We start from the raw sequence: 17,817 nt of genomic DNA, 5'->3' as shown, positions 1-17,817 counted from the left end.
TGTCATGGCTGCAGCATGTGTAGCAGGACAGGTGATGTGTCATGGCTGCAGCATGTGTAGCAGGACAGGTGATGTGTCATGGCTGCAGCATGTGGGTGCTGCTGGATATCAGTGCAATCCATGGTAACCAGATCTGTAGTACATTACGGCTTGAGGAGCTTCATCTTGGAGTTAATGAGTTGGAGGCTGAGCTGCCAACATTGCGACTCAGCAGAGAGGGGAAAGTTACCTGGGCATTTTTTTCCAGAAGGCAGTCTTAAGTTAAAGACATCTGATATGGTCAGTGGTCAGGGACAGGAGGGTGTGACTGCAAGTCAGGCAGGTAAGGGGATAGAAAAGGTGGGCGAGGAGGAGCCTCAGCCCTTACAATTGAGCAACAAGTTTGAGGTCCTTGCAGCTTGTACGGAAACAGCTCGGGCTGTAATTTGGATGAGCAGATTGACCATGGCAACATGATACAGGAGGCCATTCAAGTGGGGGGAGTTAAAAGGAATGTAGTGGTAGTAGGGGACAATATAGTCAGGGGGATTGACACTATTCTCTGCAGCAAAGAACGTGAGTCCAGAAGGCTGTGTTGCCTGCCCGGTGCCAGGGTTCAGGATATCTGCCCAGGGCTGGAGAGGAACTTGGGGGAAGATCCAGTTGTCATGGTCCATGTAGGTACCAATGACATAGGTAAAACTAGGAAAGAGGTTCTGCATAGGGAGTATGAGGAGCTAGGCACTAAGTTAAAGAGCAGAACCTCAAAGGTCCATAACATTAGAGAGATGAATGCGTGGCTCAAAGACTGGTGTGGGAGAAATGGGTTCTGGTTTGTGGGGCACTGGCTGGGGAAAATGGGGGCTGTACCTTTGTGGACTTCACCCGAACCATACTGGGACCAGTGTTCTAGCTCATCGTATGACTAGGGAAGTAGAGGGGGCTTTAAACTAAATTGAGGAGGGAAGGGATCATTTAAGGGAAGATTGAGTAAATTAAAGGGAAATGATGAGGCAATAGCTCAAGGTAGCAATAAAGGGAATGATAATCAGAGTTTGGCGGGAAGGGACAGTGATTATAAACTGCCAGCAGATAGGGCCAAAGTTTACAAAAACAGTAAAAAAAAAACTGAATTCAGGGCTCTGTATCTGCATTCGCAATAAAACCGATGAATTGTCAGCTCAAATAGAAATTCATATGTATGACCTGATAGCCATTATAGAGACGTGGCTACAAAGAAACCAAAGATGGGACCTGAATATCCAAGGGTGTATGTGACATTCAAGAAGCTGGGAAAGGTGGTGGGGCAGCTCTGTTAATTATAGATGGCATTAGTACTTAGAGAGATGACCTTAGTTCTAAAGATCAAGGCATTGAATCAGTTTGGGTAGAACTAAGAAACAGCAAGTGGCAGAAAACATTGGTGGGAGTTGTTTATAGGCCTGCAAACAGCAGTGTAATGTAAATCACAGTATAAATCAGGAAATTAGAGGTGCATGTAACAAGGGTGATACGGTAACAATGGGGGAATTTCAATCTACATAAAGGCTGGGTAAACCTAATTAGTACGAATGTTGTGGAGGGCGAATCCTTGGAATTTATGCAAGATGGTTTTCTAGAACAATATGTTGAGGAACCAATTAGGGAACGGGCTATTTTAGATCTGATATTATGTGATGAAAAAGACCTAATTAACAACCTTGTTGTAAATGAGCCTTTAGGAAATAGTGACCGCAATATTATAGAATTTTACATAAAGTTTGAAAGTAATGTAGTTCAGTCAGAAACTAGGGCCTTAAATCTAAACAATGGAAACAATTAAGTTATATGGGGCCAATTGGCTATGGTGGATTGGGAAACTACGTTAAAAGGTACGGCAGTAGACAGACAATGGCTAACATTTAAAGAACTAATACATAGTTTACAACAAAAATACATTCTTTTATTACTCAAAAACCCAGTAAGGAAAGTTTTCAAACTGTGACTAACAGAGTAAACCAAGGATTGTATTGGATCAAAGAGGCATATAATGTTGCCAAAAAAAATGGTAAGCTTGACTATTGGGAGCATTTTAGAATTCTGCAAAGGAGGACTAATAAAAAAAATGAAGAAAGGGAAAATAGAATGAGAGTAAACTATCGAGAAACATAAAAATAGACTGCAAAAGCTTCTATAGGTATGTAAAAAAGAAAAGTTTAGCAAAAACGAATGTGGGTCCATTACAAGTGGAGTCAGGAAAATTTATAATGGGGAATAAGGAAATAGTAGAGAAACTAAACAAATACTTTATGTCTGTCTTCACGGAGGAAAATACTAAAAGTCTCCCAGAAATAATGGAGAATCAAAGGAGTAGTGTAAATGAGGAACTGCAAGATATTAGTAAAAAAGAAAAGAACCAGAGAAATTAATGGGACTTAAAGTAGATAAATCCCCCTAACCTGATGGTCTACAACTGAGTGTTGAAAAAGGTGGCTGTAGAGATAGTAGATGCATTGGTGGTCACGTTTCAAAATTCTATAGACTCTGGAATGGTTCCTGCAGATTGGAAGGTGGCAAGTGTAACCCCACTATTTAAGGGATGCAGGGATAGTGCAGGAAAATGGTGTTGAGGTAGAAGATCAGCTATGATCTCACTGAATGATGGAGTGGGCTTATTTCTTATATTCTTATGTGCCAATCAAGCGGGCTGCTTTGTCCTGGATAAGTCAGACTTCTTGAGTGTTCTTGGAGCTGCACTCATCCAGGCAAGTGGAGAGTATTCTATCACACTCCTGACTTGTGCCTTGTAGATGGTGGACAGGCTTTGAGGAGTCACCACAGAATTCCCAGCCTCTGACCTGCTCTTGTAGCCACAGTATTTATATGGCTGCTCAATGGTAACTCCCAGGATGTTGATAGTGGGGGATTCAGCGATGGTAATGCCATTGAATATCAAGTGGAGATAGTTAAATTCTCTTTTGTTGAAGATAGTCATTGCCTGGCACTTGTGTGGTGCAAATGTTACTTGCCCAAGACCAAGCCTAAATGTTGTCCAGGCCTTACTGCATATGGACACAGACTGCATCAGTATCTGAGGAGTCGTGAATGGTACTGAACGTTGCACAATCATCACGAACATCCCACTTCTGACCTTATGATGTAGTGAAGGTCATTGATAAAGCAACTGAAGATGATTGGGCCTAGGACACTACCCTGAGGAACTCCTGTAGCAAAGTCCTGGGACTGAGATGATTGACCTTTTAACAACCACAACCATCTTCCTTTGTGCCAGGTATGACTCCAACCAGTGGAACGTTTTCCCCCGATTCCCATAGACTCCAGTTTTGCTAGGACTCCTGGATGCCACACTCAGTCAAATGATGTCAAGGGCTGTCACTCTCACCTCACCTCTTGAGTTCAGCTCTTCTGTTCATGTTTGAACCAAGGCTGTAATGAGATCAGGAGCCGAGTGGCCCTGATGGAAACCAAACTGAGCATCAGTCAGCAGGTTATTCCTGAATAACTGCTGCCTGATAGCATTGATGATGACTCCTTCCATCACTCTGCTGATGATTGAGAGTAGACTGATGGAGTGGTAATTGGCCAGGTTGGATTTGTCCTGCTTTCAGTGGACAGAACATATCTGGGAAATTTTGCAAATTGCGGGGTAGATGCCAGTGTTTTCCAGCGGCGGGAAAGGTGGCAGACAGATCTCCCAGTTGACCCACTTAAGTGGCCAATTAAGGAACTTTTCTTGCCTCTGCCTGCATATGGCCAGTGGTGGGGGGAGAGCCGACTGCTGCCTGGACAGACTGTTCAGTGAAACTTGGCAGCCTTCCAGTGGGCTCCAGGGGAGCGGCCCTCCTTTTTGGGCACTCTGGCCCAATGTAAGGACCCCGTCTGGCAATGGCACCACTTGGCCTCAGTCCCTTCACTCCTGCCTGACCTCTCCCCCAGATCCTCCTTTGCGGGAGTATCCATGCCTGACCCCAGCATCCACAGACCCGACTAACCTGTCTTCAGGGATTCCCGATCATCAGTGAGCCCTCACCCTGCAGGTGCTGCTCCAGAATTGACCACCGCTAGCAATGGCGCTGTTAAACTGCGGGCCCTCTGGGTCGCCAGCTCTTGGGGGTGGGCTGCCATCTTTAAACGGGATGTCAGCCCTGCAGGCTGCGACTTAATTGGCCACCCAGTTAACACTTACCTGGCCCCACTGCAGGTTCAAGTGGAAGAGTTGTCAGCTGTGGCTCAGTTCATAGCACCCTTGCCTTTGAATCAGAGGGTTGTGGGTTCATGTCCCACTCCTGGAAAACCAAGAACTGTGATTGTACTCGAAAGAAGTTGCAATCTGTGACTGTTGGTAACTCGAAAGAGTTTCAAGTGGAAGAGTTGTCAGCTGTGGCTCAGTTCATAGCACCCTCGCCTTTGAATCAGAGGGTTGTGGGTTCATGTCCCACTCCCGGAAACCAAGAACTGTGATTGTACTTGAAAGAGTTGCAATCTGTGACTGTTGATAACTCGAAAGAGTTTCAAGTGGAAGAGTTGTCAACTGTGGCTCAGTTCATAGCACCCTCGCCTTTGAATCAGAGGGTTGTGGGTTCATGTCCCACTCCTGGAAAACCAAGAACTGTGATTGTACTCGAAAGAAGTTGCAATCTGTGACTGTTGGTAACTCGAAAGAGTTTCAAGTGGAAGAGTTGTCAGCTGTGGCTCAGTTCATAGCACCCTTGCCTTTGAATCAGAGGGTTGTGGGTTCATGTCCCACTCCCGGAAAACCAAGCACTGTGATTGTACTCGAAAGAGTTGTAATCTGTGACTGTTGATAACTCGAAAGAGTTTCAAGTGGATTCATCTCCCGCTTTCAGCCCTGCTGGTAGGATTTCAGCCTCGGTCATAAAATTCATTTCATAGACTCTAAAGACTCTTGCAATTGGTAGGAGCATAGAAAGGAAGTCTAACACTTATATAATGCCTTTCATCTCTCAGGCCATCCCAAATTACTTTACAGCCAATCATGTACTTTGAAGTGTAGATATTATTGTAATATAGGAAACATGGCAGCCAATTGCAGATAGCAAGGTCCCATAAACAGAAATATGATAATGACCAGATACTTTGTCTTTAGTGAATTTAATTGAGGAATAAAATTGGCCGGGACAGATCACATTTTCTCAATATGTTTTTATTTTAATTTTGTTTTGGAAAAAGAATACAAGTCAGTGCATTGCCTCTGCCCCCTCTAGAGTTTTACCCTCATTTTTTGTGCCAGCATTTTCCAAAAGAACTGCACAACATTGTTTGCTGCTATGTAATTTATTATTTTAAATTAATTTTAATTATGATATTTTCCCTGGAGAATTCAGGTTAAGTATACTTTTGCCATTTTAAACAGAATATGTGCTTTTCACATTATCAGTGTGATCCCACAGAGTCATTTTAGAAATAACGAAGATCCTTATCAGCAGTAGACTGTCCATAATATTCTTGGATTGTGCAAGGTTTACTGGAAAGAATCAGGCCCACATTCACTGGTTCTGCAGGCTGGAAAGCTCATTCAACCAATGTAATTTGAGCAATCATGGACCTGTAATTACATGTGCATTCCTTGCCCCAAGCTAGTTGGAGAAACATCAGTGTGACTTCTTGGATGCCTCGAGTGGCACCAGAATCCAACAGTGATAATGACAAGGAACTACATGAGAAAACAGTCTGTAAATAGTAATCGACTAGCGCAATCTTTCAGGCTTTTATGGGTCGGATTTAGCATGGATTCATCACAGAAAAAGGTGCATGACGCTGCTCTTTTTGTCTACAGGAGAGAAAAAAGTTAAGACTAAATGTGTACCATTTGTGATAATTACATAAGCATCATATAAATAGTGGTTTGAAGAAAAATTTTGAAATGTTAGTATTGAATGGAAAAGGTTCTCAACATTTTCCCATCAGTCTAAATTTATTAAATGTTTGAGATGAGAAATAATAGGCAGTTCTGATTTATAATTATGTAGATAAGCAGGTGGAAGCCCATTTTTATGGTTTATTTTTAATTTGCATAGTCATTTCTTTCTCATGCGTACAGTAGCAAAATTCCACATGAGGTTAGAATTCATTTGATTCATACATGTAGCAACCCCCAAAAATGTATCCGGGAAGATCCCCTTGAATTTGAAAAGATGGTGTTTATCAGCTAATTAGAAATATTGAATGGAGAAAATCCTTATGACTGCTTTTGTGTTGTTGCTGCACAAAGCAATCAGACAAATTCTTAACCTAATCAACTTACTCAACCATCTTACTTAAATATAGCCTGTATTTATTAGTTAAACAAAAATGGCTGAATAACAATATGAATTAAGCAAACAATTACATTCTTAAAAGAACTTGTTTTTGAATTGAAAAAAATGAAGGAATAATAAATTAATTGTAGAAGGAAATTATATGAGTAATTGTGGTAGCAGCAAAAACTTCTTAAAGGGGCAGGCTCTCTTATGTTTTAAATTTTCTGTATCATTAAATAGTGTTAATTAACAAAATACAGCTTCTAAGGATGTTGACTCATTCTGGGGCATGATACCTCCAGTACCTTACACAAGTGGCCACAGTGAATATTGACTAGCCTCCCTACAATCAAGGCATTGCAGCTAAATTGAATTCTTTCTCACCATTGAGTTAAGTGCGCTTTGCAGCATATAAGTCACTGGTCGGCAATCAGCGCCAGGTCATCAACCTGAAATAAGGGCAGGATTTTCAACCTGATAGGAGGACGAGAACGAAGGAGGGCCGCATAAACTGGAGATCTATCCTATGATTTTCCTGGTTGGCATACTTAATTGTGTCTTCACATGAAATAAGGGACACTGTACCACTGCTGAAGATCATGTGTTATTTCACATGTGCAAATGGCTATTCATACATGCAATCAATCTCATGAGCAGTAAAATTATTAATGGCTTCTACAAAATAATTCACAGTACTCAAGAAGATGGATATTAGTTAAACACTTAATTTTCTTTTTCAAATGTGATTTCAGTTTAACTATTAATATATTATTGCACCATTATATTAAAATGTTGTTCTATCCAATGGTAGCTTCAGTTAATTTTTCAATTTTCCCTCTGGACCCATTCCTATGCTGAGCCTTTAGATTAATTTAATGTGAATAAATTCAATATAAAATGCTAAACTTATTGAAACTGCTATACTGTAGGTCTTTTATCTGGAGCTGTCTTTTAAAGTGTTTTTGATTTTGTTAAGAATTTATGATTTTATGTTACAGAGTGCTGCAGCTTGTGGTCTAGAGACTCACAGTGATGCCATACAGCCCAGCCACATCAGAGAGGTGATCCGACGGTACAGCCACAAAATTGGCCCTCTTTCCCCATTCACAGTACGTAATAACAGAGCTATAAAAAGTTATATTTATATGTAAGAGCGTTTTTAGTTTCAAGTGGTAAAAATTCGAAGAACTGAAATTGTTGTGAGCAATTTGTGGCAGCAGTAATTTTCCTGAAAAAAAATGTTTATGAAATTCTCCTAGGAGAATAAGTACTCCTTTCTGGCAGCTGAAACATTACTAAATACACTTTTCCATTACAATTCAAGTGTTTTACATTACTTCAGAATCTTATATAGTTGTTGATACAAATTCTTTGAAGTGTCTTGTTTATACATTGCACAGGCATTTATTGCAGATTATCTGAATGAGTGGACAAGATATATCTAACAAGTAGGCACTACACTTTGTTGTCACTGGAAACTTTGTTTTAAATACTTTTGGTTAAAACTGTAAAGCTTAATAATGATTTTGTCCTTAGAACTGAATTGTCTAGTCTGTGGATTTTTAAGAAAAGGAAGGATTAAAGTATCAGCACAAGTGACTGGATTGGCCACACTCTTAACTTTGTGAAATGTCTGTTGCTTTTTGACTTTTGGTTGTAGGATCTCCATGCTTGCCAGCATGTAGTCTGCCAAGCTATAACCAGCTGGCTAGGTCATAAAAGTTGGAACGTTTGCTTACTTTTGTTATCACACTTAATAAAGTTCAAATTAACCATATAGAAAGATAAGTGGATGGGATGTATTAAGAACTATAATTGCTGAGGTTTTTTCTATAAATCGCTCTAGTTATTCGAAAATAAAATAGCTTGTCTCTCCTAATCAGTAACATTTTAAAAAGTATTGATGGTTATCTCTGCCTGCTACTCTTTTTTTAAGTTAACATTACAAGTAAGTAGGATGTTCCAACAAATAATCTATTCAATTTATTGCATTTAGCTCACAAATGTCATAACAATGTGGAAACATTATTTTAAAAGTTATACTGCTGTAATTCCTGTAAAATATTGAAGTTTTCTTGGTCTGACACATGCACGGGTCAAAATAAATAAAAGCTGCTATGTAAAAATTGACCATGTAATTATAGCTTGTAACAAATCACAAAAACAATGGAACTTGCTTTAAAACAGATTCATGTGGGCTTTGAAGTTATTTCCTGATTGTTCCTGTTAACTAAATAACAAAGAGCAATACAATTAGAACAGATAGCTTAGTCTCGAACTTCCTGGCATGGCTAGAATAGCAAAGGGGCAGAATTTCTGCCCGGTGTAAATTCTAGTTAATTTGATTATAACAAGGTGCACATGCCATTTTGGCAGATTGGAGTGTTAGTTTCAGCAGGAGAGCTTACCTTGCCATACTGTCATGGAGCCAACCATGCTGGACAAAGTGGCAAGTAGGGCTTGAGGCCAAGAATTTAATTTTCTGCTTTCCCAGGACAGTCAATTGCTTTGTGATTGATTGCCACAAAGAAGTTGACTTTTTAAAGAACAACATTGTTGGACTCAATTCCCGCCAGGATTTATTCCTATTGCGCGCTACACCGCTGCTTTGTCAGGCATACAGCATATCAAGGGCAACTCAGGATTTAGAATGGCTCGCGTTATTCCACCAGTCTCATCTCTTCTGTTGACATCACCACAAAAGGAGGTAGACTCAGGCAGCACCACCTTTGAGCTGCCCAATCTTTAACCCTCCATTCACCATGATGGTTCTGTAGCTGTGGATAAAGGCGAACCAGTGGATACACTGTACTTAGATTTTCAGAGGCATTTGATGAAGTACCACATCAAAGCTTATTGCAGAAAATAAAAGCTTATGGTATAGGGGTAACATATTGGCATGGATAGAAGATTGGCTGGTTAACAGAAAACAGAGATGAGGCATAAATGAGTCTTTTTCAGGTTGGCAAGATGTAACAAGTGGCGTGCCACAGGTTTCAGTACTGGGACCTCAGCTGTTTACAATTTACATAAATGACTTGGATGAAGGGATGGTTTCCAAATTTGCTGATGACACAAAGATAGGTAGGAAAATAAGTTGTAAATAGGACATAAGGAGGCTACAGAGATAGTAGGTTAAATGAGTGTGCAAAGGTCTGGCAGATGGAGTATAATGTGGGAAAATGATCATTTTGGCAAGAAGAATAAAAGAGAAGCATATTATCTAACTGGTGAGAGATTGCAGTGTTCTGAGGTGCAGAAGGATCCTGGTGTCCTAGTGCAAGAATCACAAAAGGTTAGTATGCAGCTACAGAAAGTAATTAGGAAAACTAATAGAATACTATAATTTATTGCGAAGGGAATTGAATAAAAAAGTAGGGAGGTTTTGTTTCAATTGTACAGGGCACTAGCGAGACCACATTTGGAAAACTGTGTACAGTATTGGTCACCTTATTTAAGGAAGCATGTAAGTGCATTGGAAGCAGTTCAAAGATGGTTTACCAGACTAATACCTGAAATGGGTGGGTTGTCTTATGAGGAAAGGTTGGACAGACTAGACTTGTATCCGCTAGAGTTTAGAAGAGTAAGAGGTGACTTAATTGAAACCTTTAAGATCTTGAGGGGTCCTCACGGGGTGGATATGGAGAGGAAGTTTCATCTTGTGGGAGAATCTAGAACTAGGGATTAATGTTTAAAAATAAGGGATCACCATTTAAAACAGAGATGAGGCACAATTTTTTCTCTGAGGGTCGTGAGTCTTTGGAACTTTCTTCCTGAAAAGGTGGTGGAAGCAGAGTCTTTGAATATTTTTAAGGCAGAGGTGGATAGATTCTTGGTAAGCAAAGGGGTGGTAGGTTATTGCGGTAGGTTGGATGCAGATTTCAGGGTCAGAATGTAGCCCTTGTTGGGCAGGCTCTGTGGGGGCGGACGGGAAGCCAACCACTGCCCACGATCAAGGCCAGAAGACAATTTCACGCTGGCGGGCCAAGTAAGGCCTACCCAGCGTGAAACGCAAGCGGCAGCGCTCAGTGCTGCCTGTGCTGGGGGGGGCATGGAGGGCGAGCGTGAACTTGAGGCTCAGAGTTGCCATAGGGAGATGAAGAGTTGAAAAAAAATAGATCAGGAAAATGTTATAAAACATGTCCCAACATGTAACTTGATTGAAATCTTTAAGATCTTGAGAGGTCCTGATAGGCTGGATATGGAGAGGATGTTTCCTCTTGTGGAAGAATCTAGAACTAGGGGTCAATGCTTAAAAATAAGGGATCGCCCATTTAAAACAGAGATGAGGCAAAAAATTTTCTCTAAGAGGGTCGTGAGTCTTTGAAACTCTCTTCCTGAAAAGGTTTCCAAAAAGTGCAAAGGCCACTTGGCCTGTTCGCCTGCCTGCCAACCATAAGGTTGGACGGACAGCGAAAATTTTAAGTTAATTGATCCTTTAATGCCCTTAATTGTCGGCGGGCACAATGCTTGTACCCGCCGACTGAACTATCACGCGACTGCACGTTGACATTGGGACGCTTGCCCGACATCAGCGCGTGTCATTTCACATTTGAGCGGGTCAGGCGCATGCCTGCCTGCCAAGGTGAAAATTCTGCCCCAGGTTACTATCGGATCTGCCATGATCTTATTAAATGGCGGAGCAGACTCGAGGGGCTGAATGGCCTACTTCTCCTTGTACGTATGTCCGTACGTTCTTCCATTTGCTTAACCATTCCCTCATGTCTACCTTTGATAGCCCTTGTTCCCAACAAAACCTTTGTTCTTATCCACCCTGGTTAATCCAACAGGTGAGATCTCCATATTCAGATCCCTCCAGAATAAGCGGCACCATCTTGAGCCTATCTGGTGCACAGCTAGTTTAGCCATCCATCAAGAGATCTGGCTGCACCACATCAAGCACTGTCAGATCACACTCTATTTGACAAAACAGTGCACTACAGGATAATCCACTGCATTGTCAATGGTTCCTTCTCCTCATGTACTATCTCTCTTGCTTTCATAACTAACATCATCAAACACCCACTCTTGGCCTGCCCACCCCTTTGGAAAGCAAAAGTAAAGAATGGAGTACACACTCAATGGTGAAAGATATGGATGAAGAGTATAATCCCTTGAAAGTGTTAATGCAAGTAGATAAAACCATGAAAAGGCCAACAGTATTTTGGGTTTTATGAATCAGTATGTAGCATACAAGGCTGAAGAAGTACAGTAATGATAAATTTATATGAAACATCAGTTCTGGTACAGTTAGAGTACTGTGTTCAACTTTAGCACTTTATTGTAAAGCCATGACAACAAACATTATAGATTAACCTAGATGATCCTGGGGATGGGAATTGTAGTATATTGAGAAGCAACATGGGAAACTGGGACAATTCACACTGGGGCACAATAACTAACAGAAAATTTAACAGAAGTTTTTAAAATCTCAAACCAAAATCTTTCCAACATTGAATCTGCCCATTTTTGACTTTAATGGAGGTGGGATGTGGGGATGGGGCTGGGTGACCAACGCTCTCCCAGTAAGCAAGTATTTCATTTAAATATTTAAACAAAGCTGCATGCCTCATTAATCTCTATTCTGGTTTTAATGTTGGTCAGCTAGGTTTACCCATCATCAGGAAACCCAGCAACCAAAAGGAGGTGAAGTTTGCTACATGAATGGGTTAAGTACTTTTGTAGCACAACTAGTGGGATAGGAGGAGCAAGGGTAATTCCTGTCCTCATTCTCACCAAAGCTAACGTGCTTCCCTTCCTGCAATCACCAACACCCCGCGTAAACACCAAATCCTCAAGATTACCAGCCCCTTTCCCTGTAGTCATGACCACCCACTGTTTCCGCCCCCGTTTCTCTCCAACCCACCCTCCACCACCCTGCTCCAACCTGTCAAGGCATGCTGTGCCCACCTCACCTCCAATCCCCCTGCAATCGCTACCCAGAGGTGCAGGCATCCTGCCTGCTCTGGGGATGTGGCCTCTTCTCACACTGACAGGGAGTCAAGCTCTGGCAGTCAGGCTGGCTTCTGGCAGGGAACCTGTAGAAAAAAGAACACATGTTCAGTGAAGCCCAGACTTAATTCCTTCCTCCCCTTGGAAATTCCACCTCAGTAAATATCAGGACCAATGAGACAAATTACTTCCTCCCATGCTGTAACCTGTTATGACCCTTCTGTTCTTGTTAACCATCTCAAACCTCCATTTCATCTCTGAGTTTCTTTAATGTGTTGTCGCCTCCCAAATCTGTGCCAATCTTTAAAGCATCTCCATGTTTGAATTTCTCCAACAACGTTTCCATCCCTGTTATGTAGGAGCACTTCTGAGTGCCCTGTGAATAGCGCTGTATCATCAGCACCTTTTTAAGTGATAATCCAAAAGAATTCTATGCCCTTTGGGGGAACCAATCTTTCCCAGGTTAACAGTGTCAAATAAATGTAAGTTGTTGTTGTTTGAAAAGGATGCAGAAAGGAACAGAGACCCATTGAACCCAAGTCCCACTGACTTCCTTCCCCACCACCCTCTCCACCCCCAGATTCCACAACAATCAATCCACTAATCCTGAGCCCTGAGGAATTTTCAAAAGAAAACAAGACTATAAATTGCAATGCATGTGTGATGAAACTCAGGAACAACAACTTATTTATCAAATTATTTGAATATGGCAAGCAAGTTAAAAGACCAAAATAAAGCAGATTTGTTTTTGCTTTATTCCTATTGCCAGCCATGTCAGTGAGTAGTAGTTAAGATATGATGAGTCTTTACACACATTTTTAGCCTTGAAGTACAAAAGTCTAGTCAGCAACTGAGTGTACCGCTTGAGATAAATAAGGAAGAGAGATTCTAAAAGCACAAATGTTGTGGTTATTAATTTTGTAATGTGGGTTAGAATGCTGATGCAAAAGTAACTTGAGTCATTAGTATGTAAAGGAAGCAACATCAGAATGTTCAAGATAACCGTTAATCATCATCCAGATTGCTAGCTTGTTGTGCATTTGTTTTATATCTTTGCTGATGCAGTCCAGACGCCTGCCGGAATCTTGCCTCTTGTCAATCAATGACCAAATACCATTGATGGCAGTCATAGTATAAAGAGCATGTCAGTCAAAATCATTCTATCTCAGGTACTGGTGGCTCCATGGTGACAACTGGAAGTTGGCATGGGGTAGGATGAGATGATAGGAAGGAAAAAACATAAATGTAGGAGGACAGAATGATGCTATTTCTCGATACTGCTCATTGGATAACCTAAAAAAGTGTTATATCTTTTAAAATGGAACCAGATTATTATGCTTTTAGTTAACTAATCATAAGAAATCTATAAAAAGGGAAATTATAATCCTTATTTCAACAAGCCATACTTACGACGTATTGTCAGGATAAAATTGAATTAATTAGCTTCCCATGATAGCTCTTTTATATGATTGTATAACTTGTACTGTTTAAAAACCATATGAATCATTCAGAAGTAGCTAAGAATGGTAAGGACAAATTCTTAAACTGCTAGTTTTATGGAAAATTGCACTGGTTTAAATATAACCGTCATTAACATTAACTTTTTAATGATAGTTGGCTGGAATTTTGGCTTTGTTTCCTAATCTCACTTGAGCTTTGTTAATGAATATGTTGTCGCCTCCAAAATCCCTGCCAGTTTTTCATGCAACTCTGTGATTGAACCTTTGCAATCCGTTTTTTCATTGCTACTACAGCACTGAAATGGTCCTAATCAGAGTCACAAATGACATCCTAATTAACTGTGAAAATGGTACGCTATCCCTCTTCTCCCTTCTTGACTAATCTGCAGCTTTTAACACTGTCAAACTTTGTAACCTTACCAAAGTTAATAAATCTTTCTTGAGGTTTAGTGCGTGAAACTAAATCCAGTTAAGATCTGACAGTGTGCAATAAACCATTCAAATTGGCTCAAACTTTATGGTAGTAATGAAATGAAAACTGTCAGCATTCTTTGCATCTGAAGCTGACAGTAACTTCTGGAGTGCACACGTGTGTACTTGAAATCAGGTACCCAGAAGCTGCTGTGTGTGATTTTATGCTTTTGTGTAGAATGTGTTGTTGATGGCCCCGTAGAATACAATTAATTAGAAATCACTGAACTGATGAGAACTCTTTCAGGTTTTTAGTTTTGTTGTAAAAATCCTTGAAATAGTTGTAGCATGTTGAATGAGGTGTGACTGGGTCTTAACTGCATGCTAAGTTATGTTGAACAAGTTCCCTGGCCCTGTAAAACTAATTTTATATTTGTGGAATCTTGGTTTTTTCTTTTAATGAAAACTTCTCATTTTTAAAATATTTCTTTAAATGTTTATGATATTTCATCTTCTCCCTTAATCCCGTGTGCATGTCCCAATCTTTATTTAACTCACTATAAAATGATATGAAAACTTTATTGACAACTTCCTCCTGACCACAAAAACTAGGCCAATACTCGTATGATGGCTTCATGTAGGTTGAGTTTGAAGAAGTGTAATGGCACAGTGAATGGATGGTAAATGCTGAGCTGCTCAAATCCCAGAGGGAAACTTGAAACAGCTGCCACAACTGTTTTGCAATTTATATTTTTATTTCGAGATGCGTGCCTTGAATTCAGTAGTAGTAAGGCATAAGGGATATACACTGTACAGATAGAGAGAAACTGTTGTCTTCAGCAGAAGGGCTGAGAATCAGAGGGTGCAGATTTAAGGTGATTGGCAAAAAAACCAAAGGGGATATGAGGAAAAACATTTTTATGCAGCAACTGTTTAGGACCTGAAATGTACTGCCTGAGGGTGGTGGTAAGTCCACCGAGTTTTGGAGGTTTTTTTTTACAAAACTAAATTAACATTTATCAGTAAAAGAAATGATTTTAAGTGCATGCATAGGTCTACAAATTACTATTATGATAACTCCTAACTCCCCTAATTAACCTAACCCCCAATTATACCTCCGTTAAGGCAACAGTAAAACAACATAGATTTCAACAGACCCAGGCAAACCAGTTGCCTGCATAAAAATGTTTTTCCTCATATCCCCTATGGCTTTTTGCCAATCACCTTAAATCTACACCCTCTGATTCTCAGCCCTTCTGCCGGAGATAATAGATTCTCTCTATCTGTACAGTGTAGATCCCTTATGCTGTACTAGTACTGAATTCAAGGCACGTATCTCGAAATAAAAATACAAATCGCAAAACAGTTGTGGCAGCTGTTTCAAGTTTCCCTTTGGGATTTGAGCAGCTCAGCATTTACCATCCGCTGTGCCATAACACTTCTTCAAACTAAGTAGCCTACATGAAGCCATCATACAAATATTGGCTTAGTTTTTGTGGTCAGGAGGAAGTTGTCCATAAAGTTTTCATATCATTTTATAGTGATTCCCTAGACAGTGATATTTAAAATGAATTCTTTTAGCTTCAGTTCCTGGAGACAGCAGCTTGGTACATAGAGGCTGGAGGCTTTTCACACTTGTTAGATCTTAGAATGCCTTCTTCCTTACACATAACCTCATCTCTTTTATACGTGTTTCTCCCTTTTTAATGTAAATCCCATTGATCCAATATGTCTTTGCAACTTTACTTTCTCCATAATATAAATCTTTCATAGCATTCATATTATCAGTAATCTTTGGGAAAAATAAACACACTGTTTGGCTTAGCGTCTATTGGCTAGGTGTAACACCTTACCATCTCTTTGAAATTCACGACCCTGGTTTATCTAAAAATGCAAATGTTCTTCACACCTCACATTCTAAAACTTCAGCCATGTTTATGTATTTAGCATTTCAAACCTAGTTTCCCTTCTGATACATCAAAGCACCCAGACCAGCGGTCTGTAATTCAATTAAAATCCACACACCTACACACAGAGAAACTAATCCAAACCACACTATTAAACTACCTTTACAATAAATTACAATAATATTATGAAAATTATTATGTTTTCATGACAAGGCCAAGATATGACTGTCAGCATTTGACTGGGACAAAGGAACTTTAAATGCATTATTCTTGAATGTAAATACAACTGGCAATCAAACATACATGCAAGCAAAAGCTACAAAATAATTCTATTTGAGTTAAGTGTAACAGCTTCCTGTCATAGAATGATTACAACACAAAAGGAGATCATTCGGCCCTTTATGTCCGTGATAGCTCTATGCAAAAGCAGTTCAGCAAGTCCCACCACTGCCACCCTCCTTGTTGTTTGTCTGTAGCCATGCAATTTTTTTCTCTTCAGTTACTTCTTCAATTCTCTTCCGAAAGCCTTCCATTGTATTTGCCTCCATCATTCTCAGGCAGTACATTTCAGATTATAAGTTGCTGTATAAAAATGTTTTTCCTCATATCCCCTTTGTTTTTTTTGGCAATCACCTTAAATCTGCACCCTCTGATTATCAACACCTTCTGCTGAAGATAACAGTTTCTCCCTATCTGTACAGTGTAGACCCCTTATGCCTTTGAATACCTCTATCAAAAGTTCTCTCAACCTTCTCTTTAAGGAGAACAACCCTAACTTCTCCAATGTCTCCACATAACTGAACTCCCTCCTCCCTGAAATCATTCTGGTAAACCTCTTCCTCACACTGTCTTCCTAAAGCGGAGTGCCCAGAATTGAACACAATACTCCAGTTGAGGCTGAATCAGAGTTTTATCAAGGTTCATCGTAACTTCCTCCTCTTTGTATTCAATGGGTCGGACTTTCATTGCAGAAGTGAGAATCGGGGGTCGGGAATTTTCCCGACATTGCGAACCCACCTCTGCCCCAGCAGTGCTGGCAGGCATGATTTTCATCCAGTGGAGGAAGAGATGGTTGCCAATGCGGCCAGGTTAAAGACCCACCTCCATTCACTGAGACATCGGCCCAGTCCTGGAGATCAGTGTAAAAACCCCTCTCACCCCTAGCACCTCTTCACCCCCTTACCACCTTCATCCCTCTGTACTCCCTCATGCCCTTAACCCTTCGCTCCCCACTTTGCCCACTCACCCCCTTTCACCCTCTCCCCCCGCCCCTCACCCAACCATCCAGTATTCACTTTATATACAGGATGCATGAGACCTATTTGAAAGCCTTTGAAAAGCTCATAAATCTGTCAAAATAGCTAAACATCATTTGAATAGAGATATAAAAACATTATCCTCTTAGAAGCTCATAAACCTGTCAAAATAAAATCTCACTCCTTGGACAGCTGTGTAAACAAAGCTTACAGTACAGCAACCATTAGTGGTTTGAAATGCAGCCAAGCCATCAAGCACATATTCCCCATCATAGCTGTGTAAACAAACACTGCAGTGCAGAATCCACTTGTGGTTTAGAAGGCAACCAAGCCATCAAGCACACATTCCCCCGCTTAGCTGTGTAAACAAACCCTGCAGATTGAAAACCCATTCGTGCCTTTGGGGATAGCCAAAAGCACAGACAGCTGTCAAATCTTTGAAACAGTCAAAGAGATGGCTAATCTGTTTTTTAAAGAATGAAAAACATTGGAAAAGTTTAAACAATTTGCTGTCAATCTTACACTGGACTATGCTTTCAGTATTATACAGTGTAGAATAGCACTTTGTCCAGTGTATGATTTATTCTAATAC

At 40.5% G+C, this 17,817-nt stretch overlaps 1 protein-coding gene across 5 annotated transcripts in view; it reads left to right on the top strand.

The window, feature by feature from the left end:
• supt3h (SPT3 homolog, SAGA and STAGA complex component) overlaps window positions 1–17,817 on the top strand; it is a 517,619-nt gene that overhangs the window by 428,487 nt on the left and 71,315 nt on the right. For all 5 annotated transcript variants that reach the window (XM_078542020.1, XM_078542019.1, XM_078542018.1 and 2 more), the window contains one exon: window positions 7,238–7,348. In XM_078542020.1, the coding sequence (XP_078398146.1) occupies window positions 7,238–7,348 (111 nt within the window). The remainder of the gene's footprint in view (window positions 1–7,237; window positions 7,349–17,817) is intronic.

The sequence above is a fragment of the Cetorhinus maximus genome, chromosome 5 (assembly GCF_964194155.1).
Source record: "Cetorhinus maximus chromosome 5, sCetMax3.hap1.1, whole genome shotgun sequence".
In the NCBI taxonomy this organism is placed as follows: Eukaryota; Metazoa; Chordata; class Chondrichthyes; order Lamniformes; family Cetorhinidae; genus Cetorhinus; species Cetorhinus maximus.
This window is presented reverse-complemented; position numbering and strand designations above follow the sequence as displayed.